The 26845-nt window shown below is 44.8% G+C and overlaps 2 protein-coding genes across 2 annotated transcripts in view; both read right to left on the reverse strand.

Moving 5' to 3' along the window:
• Positions 1-5013: 5013 nt before the first annotated feature.
• LOC144773088 (urotensin-2 receptor-like) lies at positions 5014-6838 on the reverse strand. Its single transcript, XM_078657898.1, has one exon. The coding sequence runs from the start codon at positions 6067-6069 to the stop codon at positions 5014-5016; it is 1056 nt and encodes a 351-aa protein (XP_078514024.1). The 5' UTR covers positions 6070-6838.
• Positions 6839-7072: 234 nt separating this feature from the next.
• Positions 7073-26845, reverse strand: part of LOC144825233 (arf-GAP with dual PH domain-containing protein 1-like) — an 81038-nt gene continuing 61265 nt past the window's right edge. The window contains exons 7-11 of the mRNA XM_078684081.1: positions 19400-19483; positions 13349-13411; positions 12481-12552; positions 10477-10708; positions 7073-7254 (exon numbers count right to left, since the gene is read on the reverse strand). Of these exons, the coding sequence (XP_078540207.1) occupies positions 7226-7254; positions 10477-10708; positions 12481-12552; positions 13349-13411; positions 19400-19483 (480 nt within the window). The 3' untranslated portion in view covers positions 7073-7225. The remainder of the gene's footprint in view (positions 7255-10476; positions 10709-12480; positions 12553-13348; positions 13412-19399; positions 19484-26845) is intronic.

Genomic DNA, 26845 nt, shown 5'->3' on the forward strand with positions numbered 1-26845 from the left:
TTTAATAGCACATCAGATTCTGAACAGTTTCACTGTGTGAGAGGAGGGTCTGGACATTGGAGGGGAAAGGCTCTTCGTCAAGCAATGCTTGTGAGGTACTTCTAACCCCTCTCAAAAAAAAACCACACTAAAAACAAAAGCTTCTTGCCGCTGTCCTGGTGTGCTTTCAACCCCTGTATGGTGTGTTTTCAACCCCTGTAATGGACATGGCTGTTTAGGGGGGCCAAACGTGCCGGACATGCACTCTATTCAGGGATGTCCAGCCCTCCTTTTTATCCACCATGTGATATTGACTCCTCACAGGGTAACCGTGTGAAGGGATTCGATATTGTGTTACACAGTGTCACCCTGTGTAATGGCCGTCCTGGATGTCGCCCAGTTGCAGCCAACATGTAATATGAAAGCAGGGCCAGTTTTAGCACTGGTGGCGCTCTGTGCAACAATCCAACAATCCCTCTTTCCCCCAAAGACCGCCTTCTCCACGGATCCCCTCAATATCACCACCAAACAGTGCCCCTCATCTCTCTAAAGCCCCCCTCACGTGCATTTCATTTGTTTTGTAATGCTCCTTATGACAGTGTAGTATGTCACAGCACTTTACATTACACACACATTTTACAGAGACAATGAATCATACGTGTATAAATCAGTCTATAGGAAATGTTACAAAAGACAATGAGGATTACAAGTTGTACAAATCATATGTCATCCATACTGGTAGGCAATATATTTTAAGAGTGTTTGGTCTGGAGAACCACAAACTCAGTATTTAAAACATACCACAGTGGTTGGGGTTTGCTTTAGTGATGAGATTGCATTTCAACCCACAAAAACCCTTTTTAGCAACATTAGGATAATGAAAGACTGGGGAAAAAACATAACATTCTAACCTATGCAATGCAGTTTGCATGCAGCCCTTTGATGACACTTCATAAGTCACTGTGCTATATTAGGATTGCAATTTATGATCTGCAAGTAACAAAAGGATGTCTGTGACAAAAGCCGTAACCCACTGAGCTATCCATAAAAATGCAGTTCTGGGATCTGCATGCACATGTTCTTTGCAGTAGGCACATGAACCCTCTGCACTAATTTATGATTAATCAAACTGCAACTAGACACAACTCTATCTCTGTCCAGCAGGCAGATTAGGCACCTGAGTTATCGTGAAAGTTTTATGGTTCCCTGAAAACTGCTTGATACACAAGGAACTCTGCAGCAGGTGCTTATATACCCATAAGTTATTTCTAAACACAAAGACCACGCAGATTTGCGCCAGGTGCAGCTGCACCAGTAGCACCGCCCAAAAAGCTGGCCTTCTAGCAAAGCTTCCGCCAATAAATCTTACAGAGATTCATAGCAGAGCACACTGTGCTCCAGCACAGCTCCAGACCTAAATTTACCTGTCTGTAAGAAGAAATGCATTGTGGGACTGCGTGCCCCCTACAAGCAGGTAGGCCCCGGAATGATCTCACAACAAAAACACGAGAGACAATGAAAACACCCCTTGAACTGAGGAAGACAGTAAGAATCTGAAACTGTATGAATAGCACCCAGAAATCTTTTTTGATGCACACGTTTGTACAAACCTCTGGCAGCACACCTTCAGTGAAACTGTATTTGATGCACAGATGTTTCTATGAATACTTTAATCGTCATAAAACCTAATCAATAAACATTTAGTTCATTAAACCTCGTCTGGATTAAAATGTATTAATCAACTGTTACTTTGGTATCTAATCAGCTTGCAGCCCACCTGAAGTGAAATTGCATCTTATGCATGCATCTGTATAAATCTCTCTGCAGGCCACTTGAATAACAGTTGTATTTTAAAATACAAGTTTACATCCACATAAGGGGTAATTTGATGAGGCATAAGGTAATTAGAAATATGCTAAATGACTGCTAGGGAGAAACACTGCTGCTGCTTTTGTTACAGGAGGCGGATATTGTAGCACAGCTGCAAAAATTGCCCCATTTTCAAAAACAGCCCCCACCACTCAAAGAACGTCCCACACCCTTCCGGCCCCCCAAGAAAACGCCTAGTGGCCGCAACGGCAGTCCCACCCCTAGGCTGGCTCCCCATAACATATAGAGCTGCTGGCAGCATAAACGCCATTCACATGGCTCAGCCCTCGTCCACATTTTCTTCAGGACCCCAGAGCTTATGCTATTACGGCTGTGTATTTTCTGTTCACGTGGGTTGCTCCCCTGTTGCTCCTGTGGTAAAGCTGGAACTTTACTCAAGCCAACGGAAGCACAGGCCAGTAACCAGCAGTGCACGCTCAGTGTGGTTTAAACTGCAACATGCAGACCACTGCAAGATGGTAGGTATTTGCATGCTTGCATGACCATGTCCATTCGTGGCTATTCTCACACGTTTCCAAAAGGACTTGTCTATGCTCTACGTCCATACTCAGGCTCAAGCTCGCGACGACATGGGTTGCGACTTCTCAGCGACATATGCACAACATAAAAACACTTTCCACACAAGCCACAATGCACCCAAACACTTGCTGATCCATTCACCGGATTCCGTGCTTAAGCATCCTATCCCTCACTCATTTCGCCACTGCTACATGCATAAGTCCAGTGGCAAACCAAGAAAAGAGCGCAAGTCCGCTTCAAATGCACACACAGCTCAAAACACTACCAATATAGGGAACATGGCAAGCACAAACTCTTCCAGCCACAGCAGTTCCACAGAGTAGTGCACTACCAGTCCACAAAAGCACTTTGGACCCTCGTCTGGGTACGAAGTATATATAAATGCAACTGCAACACAACCACAATAATACAAAGGGTGACCATTTATAAAACTTGTGAGATATGTAAGGAGTGATAAAGGCTAGGAAAGAAAGGAATCAAAATTCATTGTTTATATTTAACTAACCATTAAAACTGAGCTAAATGCATGGTTTCAGGAAGCAAACAACGTTTTTTGAGAAACAAAACATAAGCCAGATGTTTATTTTTTAGCCACAAAAAACTGATATGATTTTAACACCTAATACTTTATTTTTAAATAATAAAATATATTTAGAAAGGCTCTGAATGTTTGTTTTTAGCAAATGAAGCCATAAACGTAGTATGTATGAAACAACCTCTTAAGTTATAGAAAGAAACCATGTTGCCATTGAATTAAAAAAAATCTAAAAATAGCTAAAAAGAATTAAGAAAAATGAGCATCAATTTTTAAATGTATAAAAACTAATAAAAAAGCAGTGATTCTATTTTTACACAAGAAATAACCTATAAATGATGTATTCAAAATGAATACATCAAATAAGAAATACAATACAAAGAATGAAACATACCTTCAAGTCACCACATCATATAAATATCTTCCTTTACATTTCATAGGAGCCTAATTATTCGAAAATAAGAGTATGCGTCCATTTTCACTCCAGTGATATATATGCGCTTATATATGTGTGTGTGTATATATATATATATATATATATATATATATATATATATATATATATATATATATATATATATATATATATATACTAGCAGCCCGCCCCAGCGTTGCCTGGGGCAGAAGTGGGCTGGGGGCAGCATTTCCGGATAGCGGCAGCGTTGCCCGGGGCAGAAGGGGGCTAGGGGCAACATTTCAGGCTTGGGTGCACTCCCGCCCCGGCCCCCGCCCGCCCCGACATTGCCCAGACCGCCTCCCTCCTGCCTCCCTCCCGCCTCGCCTTTGCCTTACCTGAGCCGCCGCTCTTCCCCGCGCTCCGGACTTCACCGCCACTCCTCGCTGCTCGTCACCGCTCCTCCCCGCCTGTCGTCATCACGCACATTGCGGACATCGCTAGGTCGCGGCCAGCGCTACGTCGCGGCCGGCGCTACTTTTAGGGCACTACTTTGTTTTTAAAGTTTAATTTTTTAATTTACGTTTTATTTTATTTTATGCAGCCTATGTCCATCTACACACCCTGAGGATTACAACAATGTATTGGGTGTGTGGATTGGCGCTGTGGTTCCCGAGTTTACCTTGCCAAAAGGTTTCTGTTCTCTCTTTATAATAGTAGTATAGATGTATATATAAATGCATATATATTTCTCAATATATACATGTATGTATGTATATACATATATATATATATTAGATAGAGATGTGTGTACACATTCTTTTTGTCAAACTGTAAAACAATTACTGTAGATAAACCACTTATTAAAAACAATTCTCGTTAAAAAAGTAAATTAATTTTAGAACAGTACATCACAACATACGCCAAATCCAGTGATCTACAAACAGTTTTGTGTAGTTGTAATGCTCTACCTTTGTAATGGGAATTTCCCAGAATTTGCTATGTTTACACTTGAAAAGTAGTTTTACGGGCCTCTGGAGGAAGAGGGATGCATTTAGCACATCCGGCACATATGCTCAACATGTCCCCTTGAGGGGTTTGTGACAGTCCGTAGGAGTATGAAGGGTCACGTGTGCCCCATCTTTTCAGAACTGACATTGCTGTGTCCCCTGTGCATCGGCCGTCGTTCATTGATCCGCAAGGTTCAGGTTCCATTATAACCACTGACTATGTAAATAGTTCCCATTGAGATGCATTGTAAGTACATTTTTCCCAGGTGGATACCCTACAAATCAGGCCTGGATCTTGTTGTTGTGCCCCAAAGTGGCCATCCATGCACTTCGCCATTATCCCTGATGGGATTTCCTTCAGAACCAAAAATGCCCCCTCCTTTGATCTATCTATTGTTGAGAGGCTTTTTGATGTATCCATTTAACAAATAAATTCAATTTCATAATTTGTTTAATAAAATCTATGTATAATGTGGTCGGGTGATGGAATAGTAATTTGACGCAGGTCTTCCCACGATGCTGAACTTTCAAGAAATTTCACAGAAATTATAGGAACTATTTCGTTTAACAAAAATCTTTAGTTCAATAGAAAATTCCCCCATATGTATCCTCAAAGGACTGATGTATCACAAACTGGCTTTTACGCAAATCTCTATCTGTGATCATCCTCCATCTGGCCGAGGGGTTCAGTCTGTGGTAAGCAGTTCTGGCAGCCTCTCCGCTTCAGCACACTCCAGCTCCCACTGGCTCTCCAGGCTTCCCATCCCGCAGGCAGCTGCGGGCTCTGCTGTTGTACAGGTGGCAGAGCTCCCGCCACGACTGGCCAGGTAGTCATGGTAGTTCCTAGTAAGCAGCGTGTAGAATAAGGGGTTGATGCAGCTGTTGGCGTAGGTCAGACAGGTGACTCCAAAATTGAGGTAGACTTGGGCAGAGATGGAGAGATTCAATGGCCGTGGGGAATAGAGCTTGGCCAGCTGCCAGGCCCAGAAGGGCACGAAGCAGGCCCAGAAGGCCAAGATAATGGTAAAGAGGCGGTAAAGCACCTTCTGCCGCAGTGCCCAACGTTCTCCAGGCAAGACGTTGACCCCTGACTTCCAGTACGCCCTGGCCAAGCCAGCATAGAGGATGGCGATGGTCAGGCCAGGCGCCAGTATGCTAGTGGTGAACAGCACAGTCAGATATATTTTGAACCCATCTGGAGTCCAGGTGGGTGAGCAGATTTTCTTGTGCAGCGGTCCCTCTGTTTCTCGCACACGTACCATCACCATCATAGGCAAGGTGAGCAGTAAGGAAGCCAACCAGACCATCAGGATGTTGAGCCGACGGTCACCTCGGGAGAACCTGGTGCTGAGTGGCCGCACCACCGCCTGATGGCGTTCAAAGCTCATGACAGTGAGGGTGTAGATGCTAGAATGCATGGTGAGCAGGTCCAGGCTGAGCAGCAAGCGGCAGCCAGCATCACCGAAGAACCAGTCCTGAGCCAGGTAGGTGAAGACAATGAAGGGGATAGTGCACAGATAGAGTAGATCCGCTGCTGCAAGGTTCACTACATAGATGCTCAGCGACCCACCTGCCCGCCCTGACAGGGCCGCCACCACTAGCGTATAGGCATTGCCGACTACACCCACCAACAACATGGCCAACAGGAGGGAGCTCAGAACAGAAGTCACCAAAACCTCATAATTTCCTTCAGGGTCTGCAGATCTGTTGAACTGTCTGCTTTCCTCGCCTGTGGCAGACATTTTGTTTCCAGGTTCTTGGGCGACAACCCCAGCAGTTGAAAGTCCCTTATTCTTCTGACGAGGGCCAGTAAACACTGCAATGTCTCACGCCGGTGTGGGATGTTTTCAGTAATCCTGCTACCGAAATGAGGAGGCTCTCTCTGAAGGTGAAGATCACTTCTCTACTTCTCTCTCCGAAGCCTGGAGTGTCTGCTGCAGGTTGAAGTGTCTGCTGCAGGTTAAAATCCTGCTGGTGTTCTTGCACCGATCTGTAAGCCCACAGTGTGACGCACCCACCTCTTGTACCCCTGCAATGAAATGTTTCTTTCCATACATCAAGCAGACTGAATCAACATTTAGCAGAGAGGTGAGAGTACACAAGAAGAGTTCGGCTGGACCGCACCCTGGGGAGTGAGTCTGGAGTGGGGGTAGTGTACGCATCCTCCTCATGTACTGTGTGTGTGACGTCCTCCGAGAGGGAACTATAACTCACTGACAGATCTAATTTGTGCCCATCCGGGATAGTGAGGAATGTGGCAGCTTGTGCATTGCCACCGGTAAACGAGAGCGCATTCCCTACAGTGCTGAATGAAACCTACTAGGCCCTCTTGGAAATTGTTTGGGCTGAAATGTAGACGTCTGGGACAAGCATTATTTACACTCTAGGACAGTGTGTGCACTGACCCTGCCGTTTATTTGTGGAGCATGGGGGAGGGGCCATTCAGTACTTGGTTTCTTTGCTGACATTATCAGAAGGGTGCAATTTTGATACTCTTTAGCCACTTTTCGTGTGGTGTTGTAACTTGTAAGAGACCTTGAAGGAGGAGGATCATGACTGTGGTCTAGCAGTGAAATGCACGTGCCAAACAGAACATGGCGCTGGCCGATGCCCTTGAAGGTGCAGACAGACACTCGCACAGTAGTGACGCCCAGTGGACTTTCATGGTATAACAGTGACAGTTTGAAAGAGGCATTGAAGTACAGGTTGTCAAGGGAATACAGACATCAACAAACTATTCCACCATTTAAACTAACCCTCCTTTTATTTTTCATGGTAATAAAATAAAACAAAGTACATCTTAAATATTAGAGTTTCTAAATCCTCGCGCCACGTCATGAAGTCCGAGAGAGATCAGGTGATAGATGAAAGAGGGGCCTTCACCCCTCCACGTATGTCTCAGGATCGATGCCGGAAGTAGGCCTCAGCTGTAGGAAAAGGAAAGAAAGTAAAATATATGTATATAGGTACTAAGGAAACAATGTATATTTGTGTCAGCGCACAGGAAGCATTATGTCTGTAGGAGGTTAATTATGAGTATATGAACATGGAGGAGACCGTATATGTCCAGAGTACTGGCGAAATCTTGGAGCAGATTTATCAACAATTTGTTGTGTGCTAGAAGCCCTAAAAGTGACACAAATAGCACCTTAGACTATTTTGCATTAGTATGCATCAAGGGGGGTACATGGGTGTTCCCACGCTACAAAATATGTGTTTTGGCACGCAGCTTATCTACTACACGTGATACACAGAGCTTTGAGCCAACAAATAATGCCTTCTCGAGGCAGGTGTTAACAAAGAGAAATGATGTCATTTCCTGTAATGTTTCACACATTGCATGTGTGCTGCACTGTACAGCATACCAGTGGCGGCCGGTGCAGGTAAGCGCAATGAGGGGATCAGGGGCGAAGCCGACAGAAGACAGAACAGGGGAAATAAATACTTAAGTCCTATTCAGTCGTCTGTTGACTCCCCCCGCCTCACCGTGCTTACCTGCTCCAGCCGCCACTACAAAATACATACAATGGGGGAAACGTTTTAAAGTATGTTTAGCATAGTACCCTTCCAGTACAAAATCTATACTAAGCATGAGATGAATAAACAAATTGAGAACTACCAAGTTAGTGCCATGCTGCTGTCCTAGCCGAAACAATAGATGTAGGGCAAGTCTCCTTTCACCAAATTGGTCCTCATTTTGAGAGACCTAGTAAATGGTGTGATATTTATTGTACTTGATAAACTGTGGCAAGTCAGACTTTAACAAATTAGTTATAATACCAGTTTTAAACTAATCCAATTCCATGGTGTCCATCAAACTTATTTGACTCCAAGTGTACTCCACAAAATATATGCGGACCGCCCAGCTAATTGTCCCAAATATGATTATAATGAGGGCCGGTTCTTGCATATGATATGGGATTGTCCACAGTTAAGCCACTTTTGGGGATTGATACTGGAGCACTTGCGACGGTTGACTGGGTGGGCGCTACCCCAATCCATTAAGGAGGTGGTGTTGGGTGTTCTCCCTAGACCCAAAGGGAAAAAGCTTACACGTAAGTTCCTCCAGTTGGGACTAGTGTTGGCCAAAAGAAGGATTGCAATTAGCTGGATGGGTCTGGTGCCCCCCACAGAGGAAAACTGGGCCAGGGATTTCCAGGAATAGGCGACGTCACAGCTAATTCAAATGAGGCGTGTTCGCAGAGATGAAAATCTAGAAGATGCAAGGGCCGGTTATACCAAGAGCACGGAGATCCCCATGGGAGAGGGCCCCACTTCACAAAAGTCAGGGGAACTACACAGTGACAGATCAGATGGGGAGACGCGGTCGCAGAGCACTCTCAATCTGAGAACAATGTAGAAACGTCTGTTCAGACATGTAAGCTGACCTGTGTTTCATGATTTGAAGAGGAGGTTTTCTTTGTGTGACCCGGGGGGAAGAGAGGTGGGGAAAGTTGCAAGTTACCATGTTAGGATTTCCTTTCCTAAGAATTGCCTGTTGTGTCCGGATACAGTACTACGCATATTACCGCATAGATCTCAGTTGTTAACAATTTATCCCTCTACAGGATTGTATTATTTAATTGAATGTACATCACTTACTCACAATTGTTTGAGATATACAAATATTGCTATGATTCCAATGTACTGTGTTTTTCTGGACGTGTATAAATCACAATTATTTTTTTTTTAAGTCCGAATTTAACAGGCGCGATGAATACCCTCTAAGGACTACTTTTTTGGGGCATACCATGTATATTGTGGTGCTTAGAGCACAAAAATCCGCATCTTCCAGCCATTACCGAGCATTATCCCTTCAATAAATATAAACAGGTTTGATCTTGCGATGTTTAACCTAAAACTCATATTTGCAATATGTGCCGTAACTTCAGTGAAGGCACACATTGCAATTAGAAGGGCCACTTATAATGAGGGTCACTGTCTCTTTTTTAGCCTGAATGTTTTTCACTACTGAACATGAAAGTAGAAGTTTTTCTGGGAGGAAATTCTAGAAGGTCAGGAGGATGCCTTCTGATGTAAGCTAAAAAGAATAAGGGTCTCTGGAATACAAGAAAAGTATTGTGCTCGCAAGGAGGAATGAGGCCAGCAGGGTAACGTGAGACAGGCCTATTTGCTACCGCGTTGGTTGTCGGGCGGCAACCCACAAAGCGCTTTGTCTCTCACCCTCCCATGTGTAGCGTGCCAGTCCGGCTGGGATCTAAACCACGACCCAGCTACGGCTTGCCTGCCTTTGAGAGCCTTAGAGCCCTTGAGAGGGGTTAGGGGTATCAAACCCTGCTCAGAAGTTTGGCTTCCTTTAACCTAGTGGGAGTAGGTGGAATCTGGGCCTTTAAAGTTTGTGTAGTTTCTGTTCAGGTTGCCAGCCTTGATTGCTCCTCCACTTCCTTCCTCCTTCATGGGTATATTTATTTAGCAGTTGGCACTACCCCAGATTTAAATATAAATAACTAAGAAAATGGTAAATGACTTAGGCTTATGTCACCAATTTCCATTTTTGCCCTTTTATCCATTCAACTGCATCTCTGCCATGCTCATGAGGCCTGCTTGGCCTTCTCTATCACACCGAACAAATGGCAGCCCTGTGTGTTTTTGAGTGCACCCTATCTGAGCTGTCCTATAGTGTTTAATCGCGTGCCTCGCCTGTGCAATCCTTTGATACTTTAAAAAGTGTACCTAACCTGCACAGTCCTTTGGTATTTTGGTGGACCCCTTAATGGCACAGTCATGTTGATTTGGCGGTGCAGCACTCCAGCAGATTACTATGTTTTGGGGTGTACCTCAAAGGTGCAGTCCTGTGGCCTATTGGGATGTAACCCACCGTTCCAATTCTGTGTTTCTTAATGCTCTAACTCACCAACAGTCATATGTTTTGGGGGTATATCTCTCTGGCATAGTCTGGTGTTCCAGGGTTTATTTCGCCTGTGCAGTCCTGTGATGTGTTTTACAGAGCATCTCACCTGCACAGACCTGTGGTGTACCTAGATGTAACTCACATGCTCTGTCCACAAGTTGTTTTGGGGAGTATCTCACCCTGAAGTCCAGTGTTTTGGAGTGTACCTCACCTACGCAGACCGGTGTGTTGAAGTTTATTTCACCTGCTCAGATCTGTGTTCTGGGATGCCCCTCACCTGCGCAGTCCTGAGGTGTCATGGGCTTGCCCAGGACTTCGTTGAGGGCCTGCACCCAGCTCTGCTGTTCCTTGTCAGTCTCACACGTCAGGAGGTAGTTGCGCTCAGGAGTAAAGATGGTAATGCCATGGCGCCAGGTGAAGTTGCCCTGAGTCCCCTCAGGCAGGCCTTTCTTCACATTATATCCATGCGATGTGCTCCCCAGAAACACTTCACCCTTCGCAAAGGCATCCTGTGAAAAACAGGTGAAGACATCTGTGAGCCACGTCAGAAAAATAAGACCTTGTTCCGATTCTTCTAAACACGAGTTAAAGGAGTCTTCATAACCAACCGCACTGGTACAAGAGGTAAGTGGTCCCTCTTTTTCAAATACATACGACGCAGGGCCCTCTCTTATCGCCATAGTAAAAACAGTGACTGGACCATGGGCTCACAAGTTCTGCTCAACACTCAACAATACACAGAGCTCTAATGTTTCCCGGGTCCATGTGTGAATAGCTCATTTAGAAGATAAATAGGACAAGTCCCAACATGCAAAGCAAAAACCTGGACTTGATGAGCTACTCACACACAGACCAGGAAATCTTAGGAGCACCTATTTTAGAGTTTTCGATGGAGTACCCTGTCCACCAAACCCTTGGTCCACCAGCCTCAATTAGAGAACGGCGGAAGCTACGTTTTCTGTGAACCCTCTGAAAATTTCCTGCACGTGCCCGTCAGAGTAGGGCCATTGGAGGAAGGACACTGCACTGCCTGCCCTAATTAAAGTGGATGATGTAATATGGTTTTGTTTCTGTCAATCACTGTCAGGAAAAACCTGGCGCTGAGAACCAGAAAAAAAATATTGACTCGTACACCCTGGGAGTTTTCTTCCAGGGTGTGGGGGGCATTCTTTTTTGTTTTTCAGTAACAAACTGACACTTTGGGAGTTTATTGTTGAAAAACAAAAACAGAGAAAAAATTTGGTGAACGGCCATCAAAACTGATGATAGACATATATTTCATGTTTGGTACATTGAAGGGCACCTCCCTTCAAGGTACAGAGATGACCACTGGGCCGGCAGTCATCTTTAAATATGAGAGACAGAAGTCCATCAGGATGGCAGGGGAAATGCCCTCCGCCACCCGGATGGACGGAGAACCATCCGTCAACCAGAAATCAGGTCCTAACACAACCAATGCTTTATTTAGCTCATCATCTTAGGGAGTTTCAAGATTGTGGTGCAAAGCCAAGATATTAGGAAAGGCACAAGCGCTGGACCAGAGACCAGATTTTCAGGTGCCTTCTGCTCTCTGACATTCATGGTCCTCAGTTTATCTCAAAGTCATCTGGTTTATGCAATTGTTCGGGGGCTAGCCCCACATTTTATGCAGGTGTATGGCATCATTTTCCACTGATTGCCCGATCCAAACAACTTATCGTTCGGACCTGGTAATGGGTGAAAAGCAATGTCGATGGAACATCCTTAACAATGAAGTCACTTTTCTCCAGACTGCTAGGGGTGACAAATACAGCAGTCAGGGCTCGGTTGATTCATGGGCCCTCGTGAACACTGTGAGAGGCTTGCAGTAGGGCTATAACGCAGGCCCACAGAGCCACCCCTGCTCAGGGGTCCTTCCATTCAGCTTAAGACCTATGAATTTCTTTAAGATATGTGAGTCTGAGGGTCCCCTCACCACATTCAGAAGAAGGCTCCATCATTTTGTGTTACATGACTGGCTTGCAGTACATTAAACAACCTGTTAGGCTGGCTTGCAACAGGCATTTTTCATTCATACCCACACAACACATATGTGATGACCGGCTATTAACTATAATGAAGAATGTATTTACTAGTTTAATTCAAGATGTACCTTGGTCTGGGGGAAATTGATGCCAAAGTAAATATTTTAACTTTTTTGATACATTCCCTCAAAGGTAACCAAACACAGTCCACCTAGTGTGGGTCACACGCACTCTCTCTCTGTTTGCAAAAGGACCGTAGATTTAAAGGCTTTTCTTACCATGGGGTTCTTGAAGTACATCAGACGTCGGTGATCTAAGGTGAACCACCGTTTTCTAAACCCTTCTGTTTGCTGCAGGAAAGAAGGAAAAAACAGGACCTGAATGTTCAGTGGTCTCAGTGATAACTCTAGAGCACCGCCCTGTGGGGAGCACCTTGTTCTACTCTGTGAGCCTGCCCACTTTCAAACACCCAAGCGCCTGCAGCGGAGGGACGCCTCTCTACTGGGGTTGGAGGGGAATGCACTGTCCATGGCCAGCCTGGAGCCTTACCACTCTCAATATACATCTCCACTAACCAGGATCTGCCCTGGTTGGAGAAGGGAATGTAGTCTGGATGTTCATTCACCTCTGACCCTCTTCACTCTTAGGTTCTCTGCTCCACCAAAGGTACTGTGCCTCGGACAAAGAGCACTTTTGTGGGGCTCTGCAGTGTGTCTGGGAGGGGAGCGGGGTTGCATCTACGAGTTCATTCAAGCCTTGGATGTCCCTCTTTCAAACACTTAGTTCCACCATTGATGAATGGTCCTTCCTGGGCAGAGCACCCTCTCGTGCAGGGAAAGGATATTACAATTTTTAAGATCACTCAGTCCTGAGCCTCTCTGCACTCAAATCCAATGCTCCAGGAGTAGAGATTTACCCTTTAGGGACCACATGCACATGAAGTCCTGAGCCTCTTTATCGTCAAACACACAGCGCCACCAAAGGGACTCTGCCTTGGCACAGGATCGCCCACTCCTGCTGTAGGAAGTAAGTGAGTGTTCCATCTGAATATCCATTCAGGCGTGGGCTTCTCCAATCAATTACACACATCCTCCATCACTCCCCCACATGCCTGCTTTTGTCTCCCGGACTACCCAAAGCCTTTACCTTTGGTCCCGTCTTCTCCATATATCCTTCCTTAAGAAAGTTCTGGGTCATTCGGTGGACAATCTGCAAAAGAAACAGGAATATAAATGTCACTCTTTGTCAAGGCCACTTTGCGACTGCACACTCATCCCTCCACCTCCCTCGTTTTCACATTCCGCCTACCCCCCACCCCCCGAAACTTTCTGTGGAGAGGTAGCAAAATCACCATTTACATGCAGTTTTAGAACAACCAGCCTAGTGAATATTAATTGGGTAGGTTGCAAGTTGCGACATCCTGTGATTAAGTACAAGCACAGGGATGGTGGCCTGCAAGGGAAAACCAAATGGATTTTTTTTTTTAGAGCAACCCATGTTCCTTAAAAGAACTGTTGCAACTTTATAAAAACAAGCCCTCAGTCTAGGAAAAAAAATCAGGAGGTGCAGGCAGAGGTCCATTGGAACACTTGTTACTCTCCTGCTAAAAGAAAAATTCACAAAGAGAAGTGGTCCCCAGGGACACAATTTACAAAAAAAGTATACCCCGGGACACAATTCACAAAGAGAAGTGATACCCTAAGGGCACAATTCACAAAGAGAAGTGGTATCGCAGAGACTAATTCACAAAGAGACGTGGTACCTCCAGGGCACAATTCACAAAGAGAAGTGGTAACCCAGGGGCAATATTAACAAAGAGAGTGGTACCCCAGGGGCACAATTCACAAAGAGAAGTGGAACCCCAGGGGCAATATTAACAAAGAGAGTGGTACCCCAGGGGCACAATTCATGAAGAGAAGTGGTACCCCAGGGACACAATTCACAAAGAGAAGTGGTAACCCAGGGCCAATATTAACAAAGAGAGTGGTACCACAGGGGAACAATTCACAAAGAGAAGTGGTACCCCAGTGACACAATCGCAAACCAAAGTGGTACCCCAGAGACACAATTAGCAAAAGAATTGGTACCCCAGGGACACAATTCGCAAAGCGAAGTGGTACCCCAGGGACAAAATTCACAAAGAGAAGTGGTACTCCTGGGAAACAATTCGCAAAGCGAAGTGGAACCCCATGGACACAATTCGCAAAGAGAAGTGATACTTCAGGAGCACAATTCACAAAGAGAAGTGTTACCCAGGGTCAAAATTCACAAAGAGAAGTGGAACCCCAGGTACACAATTCACAAAGAAAAGTGGTACCCAGGGCCACAATTCACAAAGCAAAGTGGTACCCCAAGGACACAATACGCAAAGTGAAGTGGAAGCCCAGGGACACAATTCGCAAAGCGAAGTGGTATCCCAGGGGCACAATTCACAAAGAGAAGTGGTACCCAAGGGACACAATTCACAAAGAGAAGTGATACCCCAGGGGCACAATTCCCAAAGAGAAGTGGTACCCCAGTGGCACAAATCACAAAGAGAAGTGGTACCTAGGGACACAATTCACAAAGAAAATTGGTTTCCCCGGGACACAGTTCACAAAGAGTAGTGGTACCCCAGAGACACTATTTACAAAGAGAAGTGGTACCCCAGGGGCACAATCCACAAAGAGATGTGGTAGCCCGGAACATAATTCACAAAGAGAAGTGGTACCCCAGGGACACAATTCACAAACAGAAGTGGTTCCCCCGGGACACGGTTCACATAGAGAAGTGGTAACCCAGGGACACAATTCACAAAGAGAAGTGGTACTACATGGACAAACTTCACAAAGAGAAGTGATACCCCAGGGACCTCTTCCCTTTTGCGAATCCGTTACCACCTCCTTTGAGGTGCTGATAGTAGTTTGCACCTGGAATTGCGTTCTCAAACCATTTATACATTGCTTCATTAATGCTCCTTTCAAATTGCTATTTTGTATGAGTTGCAAAACCCATTTAACAAGATAAAAAAGCAATTCTAACTCATAAAATGTGTCAGAAAACCAGCAGTTTTGTGACCTGGAGGGTTTGCAATAGCAAAATCCTTTTGTTCATCTGACCCACGTGAAGCCAACATTTCGCTACAGACTTGGTATTTTGAGCACTGTCTGCTTATGGACCACTGCTTTCTCATTTTCAGAGAGCCTATGTGCCCCCCAAAAAACCTGACAACACCTGATCTCCACATACATCTCCTTTAGATCCTAGATATGCATTTCAGTGGGACAACCATTTAATGGTGAGTTTTAAAAATCGCTTACGCGTAGGTCGAGCATTAAAATGCTTCCCTGCTACATCCTACATCTTGTGACCACTTAGGTTATTTGCAAAGCAGTGTCTGGAGTTTCTTCCTCCATGGTCAGTGTGATCATTCCCAATTCTGGTTACAGTGAGAGCCCAATTATTACAGCCTGTGGCGTCCTCACAAAGGTTTTACTGCTGAACCTGGAAGCAGATAATAAGCCATTCGCAGGCTGATATAACGACTGGATGTGGGCGATAGTGGATGATTAGCATTTTCATGCAAATTGGCGCTTTTTCATTGATTACGTTGACCCTTTACATTTGCATGTTCCATCCTCCCAAGGCATGCTTCTGGTTTCACATGCATATGTCTGATTCCCATGTGCTGATGTTTGCTAACATGCCCGAAGCTTGATTTTTCAATGTACCGGATCCTGGGAGTTTATGATGGCCAAGTGTTGGTTGACACATTATGTAAATGGCAGTAACCTACCAGTATGTACAATGGGCGGGGTTTGCTACATTCAAGATTCCCCCACCCATCACCATTAGGACAGTAGGCTTTATTGTGCAAGAGGGCGTCCCCATGCAAAATAAATGCCATATTTACTAAGAAGTAGCAAAGTTCTGATCTCTCTGTGCTCTTGCACTTTCAGCAGCCATAGTTATTGCAGACCTAATACTGCAAGGGTGTCTGTGGTGAGGTCCGCATAGTGTTTGTGCAGGAAGGGGTCTCTTTCTGCACAAAAGCTATGCTTTAAGGCAATTTCTTCTTTGTATGTGGGCTGCAGAATGCAGCACACATGCAAAGACGGAAAGAAAACATGGAGAAATAAATATATTTCTCCTCATTACACCAGCCTCAGAGAGGAACAGGAGTTTGTTTACAATTCTTTACATGCAATATATAGATGTGTTTCAAAATCCATGTATGGATTACCAGGAACGTCAATGCATCACCCTTGGAATACCCTGTGACCTAAAGTAATGCAAATCAGCGCATTGTGTTACTTTTGGTTACAAACCAACGTAAATCTTCTTTTAAGTTGGCCTTTAAACACCAACCCGGATATTTTATCGGGTCTGGGTTAAAAAATTATTGAGAACCTGATGGAAAACTTTTGAAAATCTAGGCCAAATAAGCAATATATTAATACAAAGCTACCGCTGTAAGAGCATGCATGTACCAAATGAGAACGCCGCCTCATGTGGGGTGCTACCAAAAAGCCCCTCTTCACAACATGCACATTTTTGTGTGGCGCTCACAGGCGAGTGAAAATATAGTCTTCCCAGCCATTTTTTTCAACATGCCCAGGCAGAGAGGAATTGCTTTAAATACAAAAATGTAATTTCCTTCCGAGTATTTCCACCCGGCGAGGGAACAATATTGTTTCTCTTAGGCATGCGGTATGCTTCCAAAATGTTCTGTTGTTCTGAACATAATTATTGACAATACTTGTGAGGATATCTGTACCCTCTTCCATAGTCAACGAGGTATTTCATATTGAACCTACTGTTCTCAACAACCATTGAGTAAAACGAGTGCCACCCCCACCTAAGTAATTTCCTCTAGAGTCGAGATGCACTTCTGGGTCATTGAGACACTGTAGCTGTGAAAACTGTTTTTCTCGCGATTCACTGCAACTGAGGTACTGGAAAAAGCTCTAGAAAACACACAACTAACTTTCTTGTTTAGGAGAAAATATGTGGCTTCTATTGGTGAAAGAAACCCAGAAGAGTTCCAAATCCTTGCGCCTATGACAAGTATTCTTAGTTTTTTGCCCTGAGCTTCGTTCTCAGGGCAGCACTTTCTCCCAGTCAAAATTACTGCTTTTTAACCATTCCTAAAAATACTTAGGCAATTTATAACTTTGGGTAAACAAAAGGAGAGAGCGAGGATTATGTTGGGGCACAGGCCAGAGGTAAATATGAACTAACAAAAAGTGGAAGGACCCACTCGCAAAAGTGACTCACTCGTATTTTGATTTAAAATGCGGTCTGACCGCAAGGAGCCCGAAATAGGTGTTTCCTGGCGGGTGCCCGTCTTGACGAATGTTTGACTACAGCTGGGCGCCCCTCCTGGGTCCGGCTAAAAGCTGCTAATAACACGTAGCTAGTGTTGTTTATCAGTGGGTCCGTAAGTATACAGACACCACTCACCACACAACACACCTTAGCGTGTGTGTTGCAATTAATGATACACATGACTTATTTTTGCCACCCCCACCCACTTCACTCACTTGGTCCTGACGAAAGCCCCCCACTTTTTACAGGGCTGAAACATGTAGACCTACCATTGTGACAACATGGAGCATTTTTCTCCGAGGTTGCCCGCTTTCTAGTTTTAACCTTATCCTGGGCCGCTAAGTATAAAGTATATTTAGGAAGGATTCCCAGAGATAATTTTAATCTGCACAACTTCAGATTTACACAAAACCAGCTCCGCTGTAATCAGGTGTTGTAGCACAAATGGGTGGCATTCGGCTACCCAGTGGGGTCCCCAGTGATGAAGCATGCCACCCACTGGGTTGGTGGGTGAGGGGTCTTTCAATAAACCTAATGGTTTCCTGGCACTCATTTAAATCAAAATACGAGTGAGTCACTTTTGCGAGTGGGTCCGTCCACTTTTTGCGAATTTATAACTTCCCCCAAAATATTCTAGGACTGTAGTTGGAATACTAAAGAAGCCTGAGGGAGAACTGCACCTTCCCGAAATATTCTAGAACTGGAGTTAGAATAGTAATTTTGGCATTCCAGAGTCCGCCACACTCACTACTGCGCTGAGGGCACAATTCAGGGCAAGAAGCACAAACGAGCCCTACAACAATCTATCTTGGGTGGTCCTCTCCCATTGGAGTTTGTTTGTAGGGAAGTGTCGGAAGCCTAGATTGCTTGACCAAAGAATGAGAGTGGATGAATAGTTAATAGTGTTTCACAGTTCCAGATGTTCCTATCAAAGGACAAAAATCTGTGTGGCTTTAAAAACTATATCAACTGAAGGCCGGGAGACCAGCTTTCTTGGACTGCTTTCTTTAGTACTAGTATCAAAATGTATTTTGCTATTCGGTTTCTTTGTATTCCGCAGTACACATTGTCTTTTAGTTACTTGAGAGCGTTTCTGTTTCCAGGTTCTAGCCTGTCTTTTAAAAGTTAGCGCAGTGATTTGCTTCAGGTCTTGCTTCATCGCACTTCAGTTTCATGCTTTGTGGTCAGTGGGCGCTCAGGAGCCCTGCTGTGGGTGCGATTGGGTCGGACTCAAACAGAGGCACTCTTATTCGATCCGTGCTATTCAGACTTGTCTGTCTTTGCTTTCCATGCGGCAAGAATCAGGGCTGGTAGTGGTTTGAGTTGGTGCCATTTTTGTTCTTCGAACATGGGCGTGGAAGGAAATTATCTTTTTCTCGACCCTGTAAGTCCATTACTGAACAGCTTGCGTCCATCTTTTCTCCCACGTTTTCAGTGCACGTGGTGGAAAATACAGCGCCATGAGCACAGGCAAAACTATTGCTCTGGGGAATGGACCCTGCCCTTACCACCTAGCAGCAAACACACAACTGAGCATGTGCTGTTTTGGCGTGACAGCACATAGCTGGGCAGGAGGCGTGAGTGCCTAGTACACATGCCTGCACCGACATCGACATTTCAAAGAACAGAGTAATAGGTCCCTGGGAATGGGGTAGGGCTGCTGCATTTCTCTAAAGGACCTGCCAATCCTCACTATTTCACTCTCCTATTTCACAGGATCACCTGACACTGAAGACAGCCAATTATTAATAACTTGTCATATCTGAAAGCACCCTCAGCCCTTGCCCACCAACCGTATCACACACATTTATCTGTGTGGGGGTACATGTCTCCCACAGCCTACCCCACTTACTGTCCAACAATATCCCATGATGCCCTGGGGTAGATTACCTCCTTGTCGACAGCAGTGGGGAACGCCACCTTGAAGTAGTTGAACTGAGCCATGCGGATAGCGTTGAACCAGTTCACGATCTCCTGAAAGAAGCGAGGGAAGGCAAGAGTTAGTGGTAGAGTCAGAGTCAGAGTCAGAGTCAAATACACTTTATTCGATTATTTTAAAATCATAAAAGTATGCTATACAATACATTCATTTTTGATTATACAAATACACGTAGTTGAAGAAACAATTTTAAAAACAATATTTACATAATTTATAAATTTTGTAAAAAAGGAGAAAAACATGAATTCGATATACACATATTTGTCATCCAGATCAAGCTTTTAAGAGCAACCGTTTTTACAACTATAGCTAAATGTGCAAATCCCTAACAATTTTGTAAATTTCTAGGGTTATTTACAGTTTTATAGTTATATACAATATGCTAGATACCAGAGGAAATAATATACAAAGTTTACATAGTTCGTAAATAATTTTGCTAATGGTTCAGGGTCATGATTGTCTGCAAACTTTTTTGCTTAGATAAAATGGACATAATCAGAAAATTTGCTACTCCATACATAACCAATGGGGATTCCATAAGTTGCAGGAACAATAATGCTGGTTTGACCTGCTTGAACATTTGGTTTTTCAATATGGGTTTAATGAACTTTTCCCTTCCACTCTTAAAAAGGGGGCAAAAGAACACAAAGTGTGATATGTCCTGATCAGAAAAGTCATCACATTTGCAGGGAGCATTCTCATGAGGCTTACACCACTTCTCATAATCTCCTAAGAGATAATGAGCTAAATTGAAGCGAAATCTTGTAAGGACCCACCGATGAAAAGGTTTATTTACTGTCATCAAGTATGGTTGAATAGATAACGATGTAATCCTCATATAGTGGGACCTTACCGTTGGCTTCATGATTTCTCTAGCCTCCCTTTCAACCTCCTTTCTCTTTGTATAATGGGTCTTAACCCAATCTATATCCTCTCTCACCAGGCTCTCTGGTTTAAAGCATAGATCGGGACGGCCCAAATATACTGCAGATTTTTTAATATGTGATAACCACCCGATCTTAGCCGCATTGTCCCTTCCCATACAATCCCTAATAATCTTGTGGTTTAGTGTTAGAGCTGGGTTAAGCCAAATCTTAATCCAGGATAGTAGCGGGGCCAGAGACAGTGAGTCTTCGATATATCCCATCCCCAATTCCATATGTACAGAAAATGCTGGTGTGGATTGCGAGAGACCCAATATAGATCGTAAGAAAATATTTTCCTCTCTCTGTATTTCGGACAAATTTTTGTAGCCCCAGATCGACGCCCAATACCTGGCGATAGCCAAGGTTTTGGCTCTATAGATTGACAATATAGCCTCAGCTGGCTTACCGCCCAGTCGTTTTGCAAAGCCCATGATAGCGGCAGCCGATCTCTTGACTGCCGCAGTTTTACTTTTAATTTGTGGTGCCCATGTCCCCCTCTCATCGAACACCACACCTAAATAGGTAAAGACTTTGACCCTGGTAAGCACGGAGCCGTTACAGGAGAGAGTTTTGGTACTATTCTTACCTTTACCTACTGCCATTACGTGCGATTTCTCTATGTTAACTAACAAGTCCAAATTTTGCATAAATGCCCCAAAGGAGTTTAGTAAGAGTTGTAAACCATTTGGGGTTCTTGACAATAAAACCGTGTCGTCGGCATATAATAGAACCGGCAAAGCAGTGCCGCCCATACGTGGTACATCAATAGAGGCTACTTCCAGTGATTTTCCCAGTGAATTGATATAAAGGGAAAAAAGCATAGGGGCCAAGATGCACCCTTGGCGCACCCCTCCTACCAGACTTAAAGAAAGCAGTGCAATTTCCCTCTTGGGACATACGAATAGTTGCCCTCAAATCACTGTGTAACTGTGCCAGGAAATTAACAAGTTCCCTTTCCAGGCCCATTTCCAAAAGAATTGTCCACAGCTTTGACCTATTGACTAGGTCAAAGGCTGTGGACAAGTCCATAAAAGCCAAGTACATCATCCCCTTTGATGCTACTGTGTATTTGCTCAGTGTAAGATGTAAATTGAGGCACTGATCCTCTGTGGCTCTTCCTTAGCGAAAGCCGTACTGGGCTTCACACAGAATATGTTTATTTGTCGCCCAGGATGAGATTCTTTCAAGGATAACCTTGCCCAGGATTTTGAACGAAGAATCTAACAAGGATATGGGCCTGTAGCATCTGGGGTCCCCCCTTTGACCCTTCTTAAAAATGGGGATTATGGTGGAATTTGACCATGATTCTGGGGCACTTAACTTATCCAGACTGATCATGTTAAAGACATTAGTGAGGACCACTGCCCACATGTCAGAATTGGCTTTAAACATGTCAGCCGGGACGCCGTCTGGGCCTGGGGCTTTTTTGCCTGCTGTATCTTCAATTGCTTTCTGTACCTCTTTAATGGTAAAGCTGGGTAGTTTCTCCTGTGATTCTAACAGAGTTTGGTCTAGTGGATCCAGCTCAAGGTTACTACCGTAGATTTTTTGAAATTGATCCAGCCACTCCTGTTCGGGGGCTATTTGCTTGCAGTGGCGCATTATCTTTCCCACTGAATAAGGGGGTATTAACAATTTTCCAAAATTTAGCACTATCCCTCAACGTGGCCTTATCATACAGCTCATCCCAAGCTTGTTTTTTAATTTCGTTTTTTCGTCTTAGGATATTTAATTTGTACTTTTTCCTAAGAGTAGCTACCTCTTGTTTATCTCTAGGTATCTTTTTTAGTGCGTTATGTAACTCTCTATGGGACTTGGAGCAACCCTTGTCAAACCACCCCTTTTCCTTTTTCTTCTTACTTTTCAATTTACATTTTAGATCATCCGCTACTTGTTTACAGATTGTTTCAAATGATAAAATTATATTCCCCTCAAACTGTAGTGGGTCCCTACAGATGTTAATTTCTTTGCCCACCTTTTCTTTTAAGGAATATAAAAAATCCTCTAGGATAACTTTGTTCCATTTGACCCGTCTTCCCTGGTCCTTAACACTTAGATCTGTAAATGGTTCCTTGTTTATTCCTTTATTAAAAAAACAACATAATGTCATCTACCTCTAAAATTACAGGATTATGATCACTAAATGTTGTGTGTACAGCATTATAAGTAATAACATTCCCCAGCATGCCCGGCGAGATAAATATGTAATCAATAATTGTATTGCTGTCCCTAGCACTGTACGTTGCCACCCTTTCGTTAAGGTCATAGAACTCTGGTTCATATAACTCATTCTCTAAGAGAAATTCTTCCAGGGCAGACCCCTTTACAGAGTGTTCAAAGTGTAGGTGGGGAAGCAAATCAATATTAACAGTATCTCTAAACTGGCAATTCTGCTGGCATAAATGTGTATTAAAATCCCCCATCAGGAAAAAATATACAAAAGTTGTTTGACTCTCCTTATATTTACTTAAAAACTCAGTCAAGGAGTTAATGTTGTCAATTGGTGCTGTGCTATGTATACTGTTATAAAGGTTCATATAAACACATTTATAATTGTTGGGCATAGTAATCTCCACCACTAGATAGTTAGTGGATGATGTGTGTAAAACCTTTACAGTGCCCCTCACGTTCACAGATATCAAGAACAACAAACCCCCCTTATTTCGACCTATGTTCGATTGCTGGGCAGCTAAAAAATGGGAAGTGTATCCATCTAACCAAAAATCACAATCCCTATCCCACGTCTCCTGAAGGGCAACCACATCACATTCCTTTAGCAGACCCAACCATTTTATATCATCTCTCTTTGAGCGTAAGCCTGCAATATTCCAACTCATCATTTTCACAGTGTTGCCCTTTTTATTTCCAATAACCGGGATCGGTAGTGACTGGTTAGGGGTTCTACCCGGAGAAGTCAGTCAATCATTTTCCTCCAAACTTGAGAAGACAGAAAACCTATTTGTTAACATCAAACCAGAGCTTGCTTCTATTCTACGGCTATCATCAGATTTTGGTAGCATGCCTGTATTTTGCTTGGCCCATGAGCTAGAACAAGGAGTATTGCTAGGGGGGACATTATGAGCAACTTTTCCCGACCCCAGACTATGTATAGCTGGTCGGGGGTAAAAGAACCCTAATGGTACTCCTCTAATCCTGTCCTCTTTTACCTCAGTGGCATCCCAAAATAACCGTAGGGCCTCGTGGGGTCTGTTAAAGTTAACAATCATACAGTCTCCCGCGAATTTCTTTTCCGTGTACCCCACCCAATCAACCCTTCTACCCGTCTGGATACACTGTGCTATATTATTTGGGCCCGTACAGTTTGCATCACACCAGGTCTTGATATTGTTGAACTGTACACCATTTGATTCAAATTCGCCCGGTTTCAACACAGGTATGTTCACCAAGACGGCAACAAATGGTGTAGCTTCCGGTGGTAGGTGTACTGGTGGTCTTGGGCGCTGTCTCCTAGGTTCTGATGATTTATGTTCTGCCAGTATTGGTGCCGTAGGCTTAGCCTGAGGTAGGTGGGTTTTACTAATAACTTGGGTCCTGGATAATTTACTGTTTACCTTTTGCATATTTACAGATCCCTCAGGGCCTAATGCTGGAACAGTAAGTGTTAAAGGGTTTTGTTGTACATTGTCCCCCAAATCCATAGAGGAATGGGACTCCAGGTGTCGATCAGTAGAAAGTCGTGTTGAAGTGTTTGTCGGGATTACTTGGGGTTCTAATTGTTTTGTAGTAAAAAAGGCATTAATCCTTTCGCATTTCCCCATGATTTCCGCAACACATTCCTTTAAAGTGTCTATTATATCAGTCGAAATCTGTACTAGTGTCGTTTCAAGCTTATACACAAGCACTCTCTCTACCATAGCTTTTATTGAAAATTCAAGGTTATTTAATGGTTTACGATGTTTTTTACGTGTATGTAGTCTTTGAGCTCTTGTTCTTTGTGTTAGCCGTTTAAAACGCCTAGTAGCTTGAGGTACAGGTTCCTGTAAATGATTTGACACATGGTTTGGAGAGTCTAATATACTGACCTCTTGGCCCTCTTGTTCCATGATTTTTACTTCCTATTGTAGCCCAGTATCAATCAGGGTCTCTATATGTATGGTTGGCTCCAAAGGGATAGGAAGTCTATTTACTGTGGGTGATAGCTGACTATCCAAAATGTTAGGGTTAATGCCCAGTTTACGTTCTTTATCAGCGATTTCTTGATTCAGTTTCCCCACAGCAGTAGTAAGGTATGACATGATACTGGAAGAGGCTCTAGCAGTGCGTGCCACTTTAGAATTCACTGGGCCCCCAGGGTTAGATGTTTGTAGTTTACGCTTACCCATTTTGAGGAGCAGATCGAAAGGAGGGGGCCCGTCCCGTCCCTGGTCGTCCCCGGACGGCCACAGACGGCCCGCCCTCTGCCCGGGCTCAGCCCGGTGCCGCCCTCGCGCATCCCGCGACACAGAGGGAGCCTCTGCCCTATGAGCGCCTCCGGGCGCGAACGTGGGCGGAAGTGGGCGGTGCAACCGCACTGCTACCTGGGAGCTGTAGTCTCCCCCCTCGGCGGCCGCGCGATGGAACAGGCAGCGGCGGCAGGGGAGACCAACAGCGTGGGGTCCCAAGTGCGGCGGTAGTCTCTCAGGCGGGTAAGCGATGTGATGAGGTCCCCTGCTCCCGAGCAGAGTTGTTTCCAAAATCCCCGCTCCACCGAGGGAGCGAACGTGGGCGGAAGTGGGCGGTGCAACCGCACTGCTACCTGGGAGCTGTAGTCTCCCCCCTCGGCGGCCGCGCGATGGAACAGGCAGCGGCGGCAGGGGAGACCAACAGCGTGGGGTCCCAAGTGCGGCGGTAGTCTCTCAGGCGGGTAAGCGATGTGATGAGGTCCCCTGCTCCCGAGCAGCGTTGTTTCCAAAATCCCCGCTCCACCGAGGGAGCCTCTGCCCTATGAGCGCCTCCGGGCGCGAACGTGGGCGGAAGTGGGCGGTGCAACCGCACTGCTACCTGGGAGCTGTAGTCTCCCCCCTCGGCGGCCGCGCGATGGAACAGGCAGCGGCGGCAGGGGAGACCAACAGCGTGGGGTCCCAAGTGCGGCGGTAGTCTCTCAGGCGGGTAAGCGATGTGATGAGGTCCCCTGCTCCCGAGCAGCGTTGTTTCCAAAATCCCCGCTCCACCGAGGGAGCCTCTGCCCTATGAGCGCCTCCGGGCGCGAACGTGGGCGGAAGTGGGCGGTGCAACCGCACTGCTACCTGGGAGCTGTAGTCTCCCCCCTCGGCGGCCGCGCGATGGAACAGGCAGCGGCGGCAGGGGAGACCAACAGCGTGGGGTCCCAAGTGCGGCGGTAGTCTCTCAGGCGGGTAAGCGATGTGATGAGGTCCCCTGCTCCCGAGCAGCGTTGTTTCCAAAAACCAAAAGAGTTAGTGGTAATTACCCCCAGTACTTCTGGTGAACCCCACAACCACTATTACATTGGTACCACACTCCTACAGCATTGTCCACTGCAAATGTTTCAAAACCAGCCCCACAGGCATGCCCAAAACAAGAAGAAATATCTTCAGGCTCAGATTTACAAAGATTTTGCGTCGATTTGTGTCACTTTTTGACGCAGACCTGATGCAAAGTCTATTTTGGTATTTACAAAGCAACGCAAATGTCGATTTGCATTGCTGTGTTAAAAAAAAAGAGTAACGCAACACGGCGCATTGCACTACCTTGGGTTACTTTGCATTAGGGAGGCGTTCCATTGGTCGCATGGACTTTCCCATACTCCACCCATGGATTTTGAAGCAAACCTTTATTTACAAGGAGTTTTAGACATGGGCTTGCCCTAAAATGGTGTGCCTGTCTGAGGCTGGCATAACAAGGAGAAATATATTTATTTCTCATGTATTGTACAGCAAACAAGCAAAGATAAAAAAGCCTCCAAGGATATTTTTGTGCAGGTAGGTACACATTATTGCACAAAAACTATCCTGGCCCTAACGCAGAAACACTTCTTCTATGTTGGAAGGGGCGTGCGTTGGTGTTAGGCAGCCGCAACTGCACCTGCGCATCGAGAGAGCATAATTGCACCATTTATTTGAAAATATGGCACAGTTCTGCTCTCTCCCACTCACAATGCAGCGCAACAACTTCATTTGATGCGTTGCATGAACTCTTTGAAAATATGCCCCTCAATGTGGAACATGAGGAAAAGGTAACCCCGAATTAGCCCATCTGTGTTTATTAGGAGACAGCTTTAAAACTTATGTAAATGTAGTAACTGCTTACTACCCTGACAAGGCCTTAAAGCGCTTTATAGTATCACGTTATTACTAAACCCAAAGATAGTGATTGATCCAGTGGTTATTACTTACTAGGTCTAGTCTTGTACACTTGAATAACCATCCCATGCATTTACTTCAGTTATTAGTGGTAAGTTAATGAATAGGTTTGATATATCATCTCTAGGAGGGCGTATGTGAATTCATATAA

Source organism: Lissotriton helveticus, chromosome 1_1 (genome assembly GCF_964261635.1).
Source record: "Lissotriton helveticus chromosome 1_1, aLisHel1.1, whole genome shotgun sequence".
Taxonomy (NCBI): Eukaryota; Metazoa; Chordata; class Amphibia; order Caudata; family Salamandridae; genus Lissotriton; species Lissotriton helveticus.

Coding starts and splice junctions, on each gene's coding strand:
- LOC144773088 (XM_078657898.1), bottom strand. CDS start 6,069: ATGTCTGCCACAGGCGAGGAAAGCAGACAGTTCAACAGATCTGCAGAC.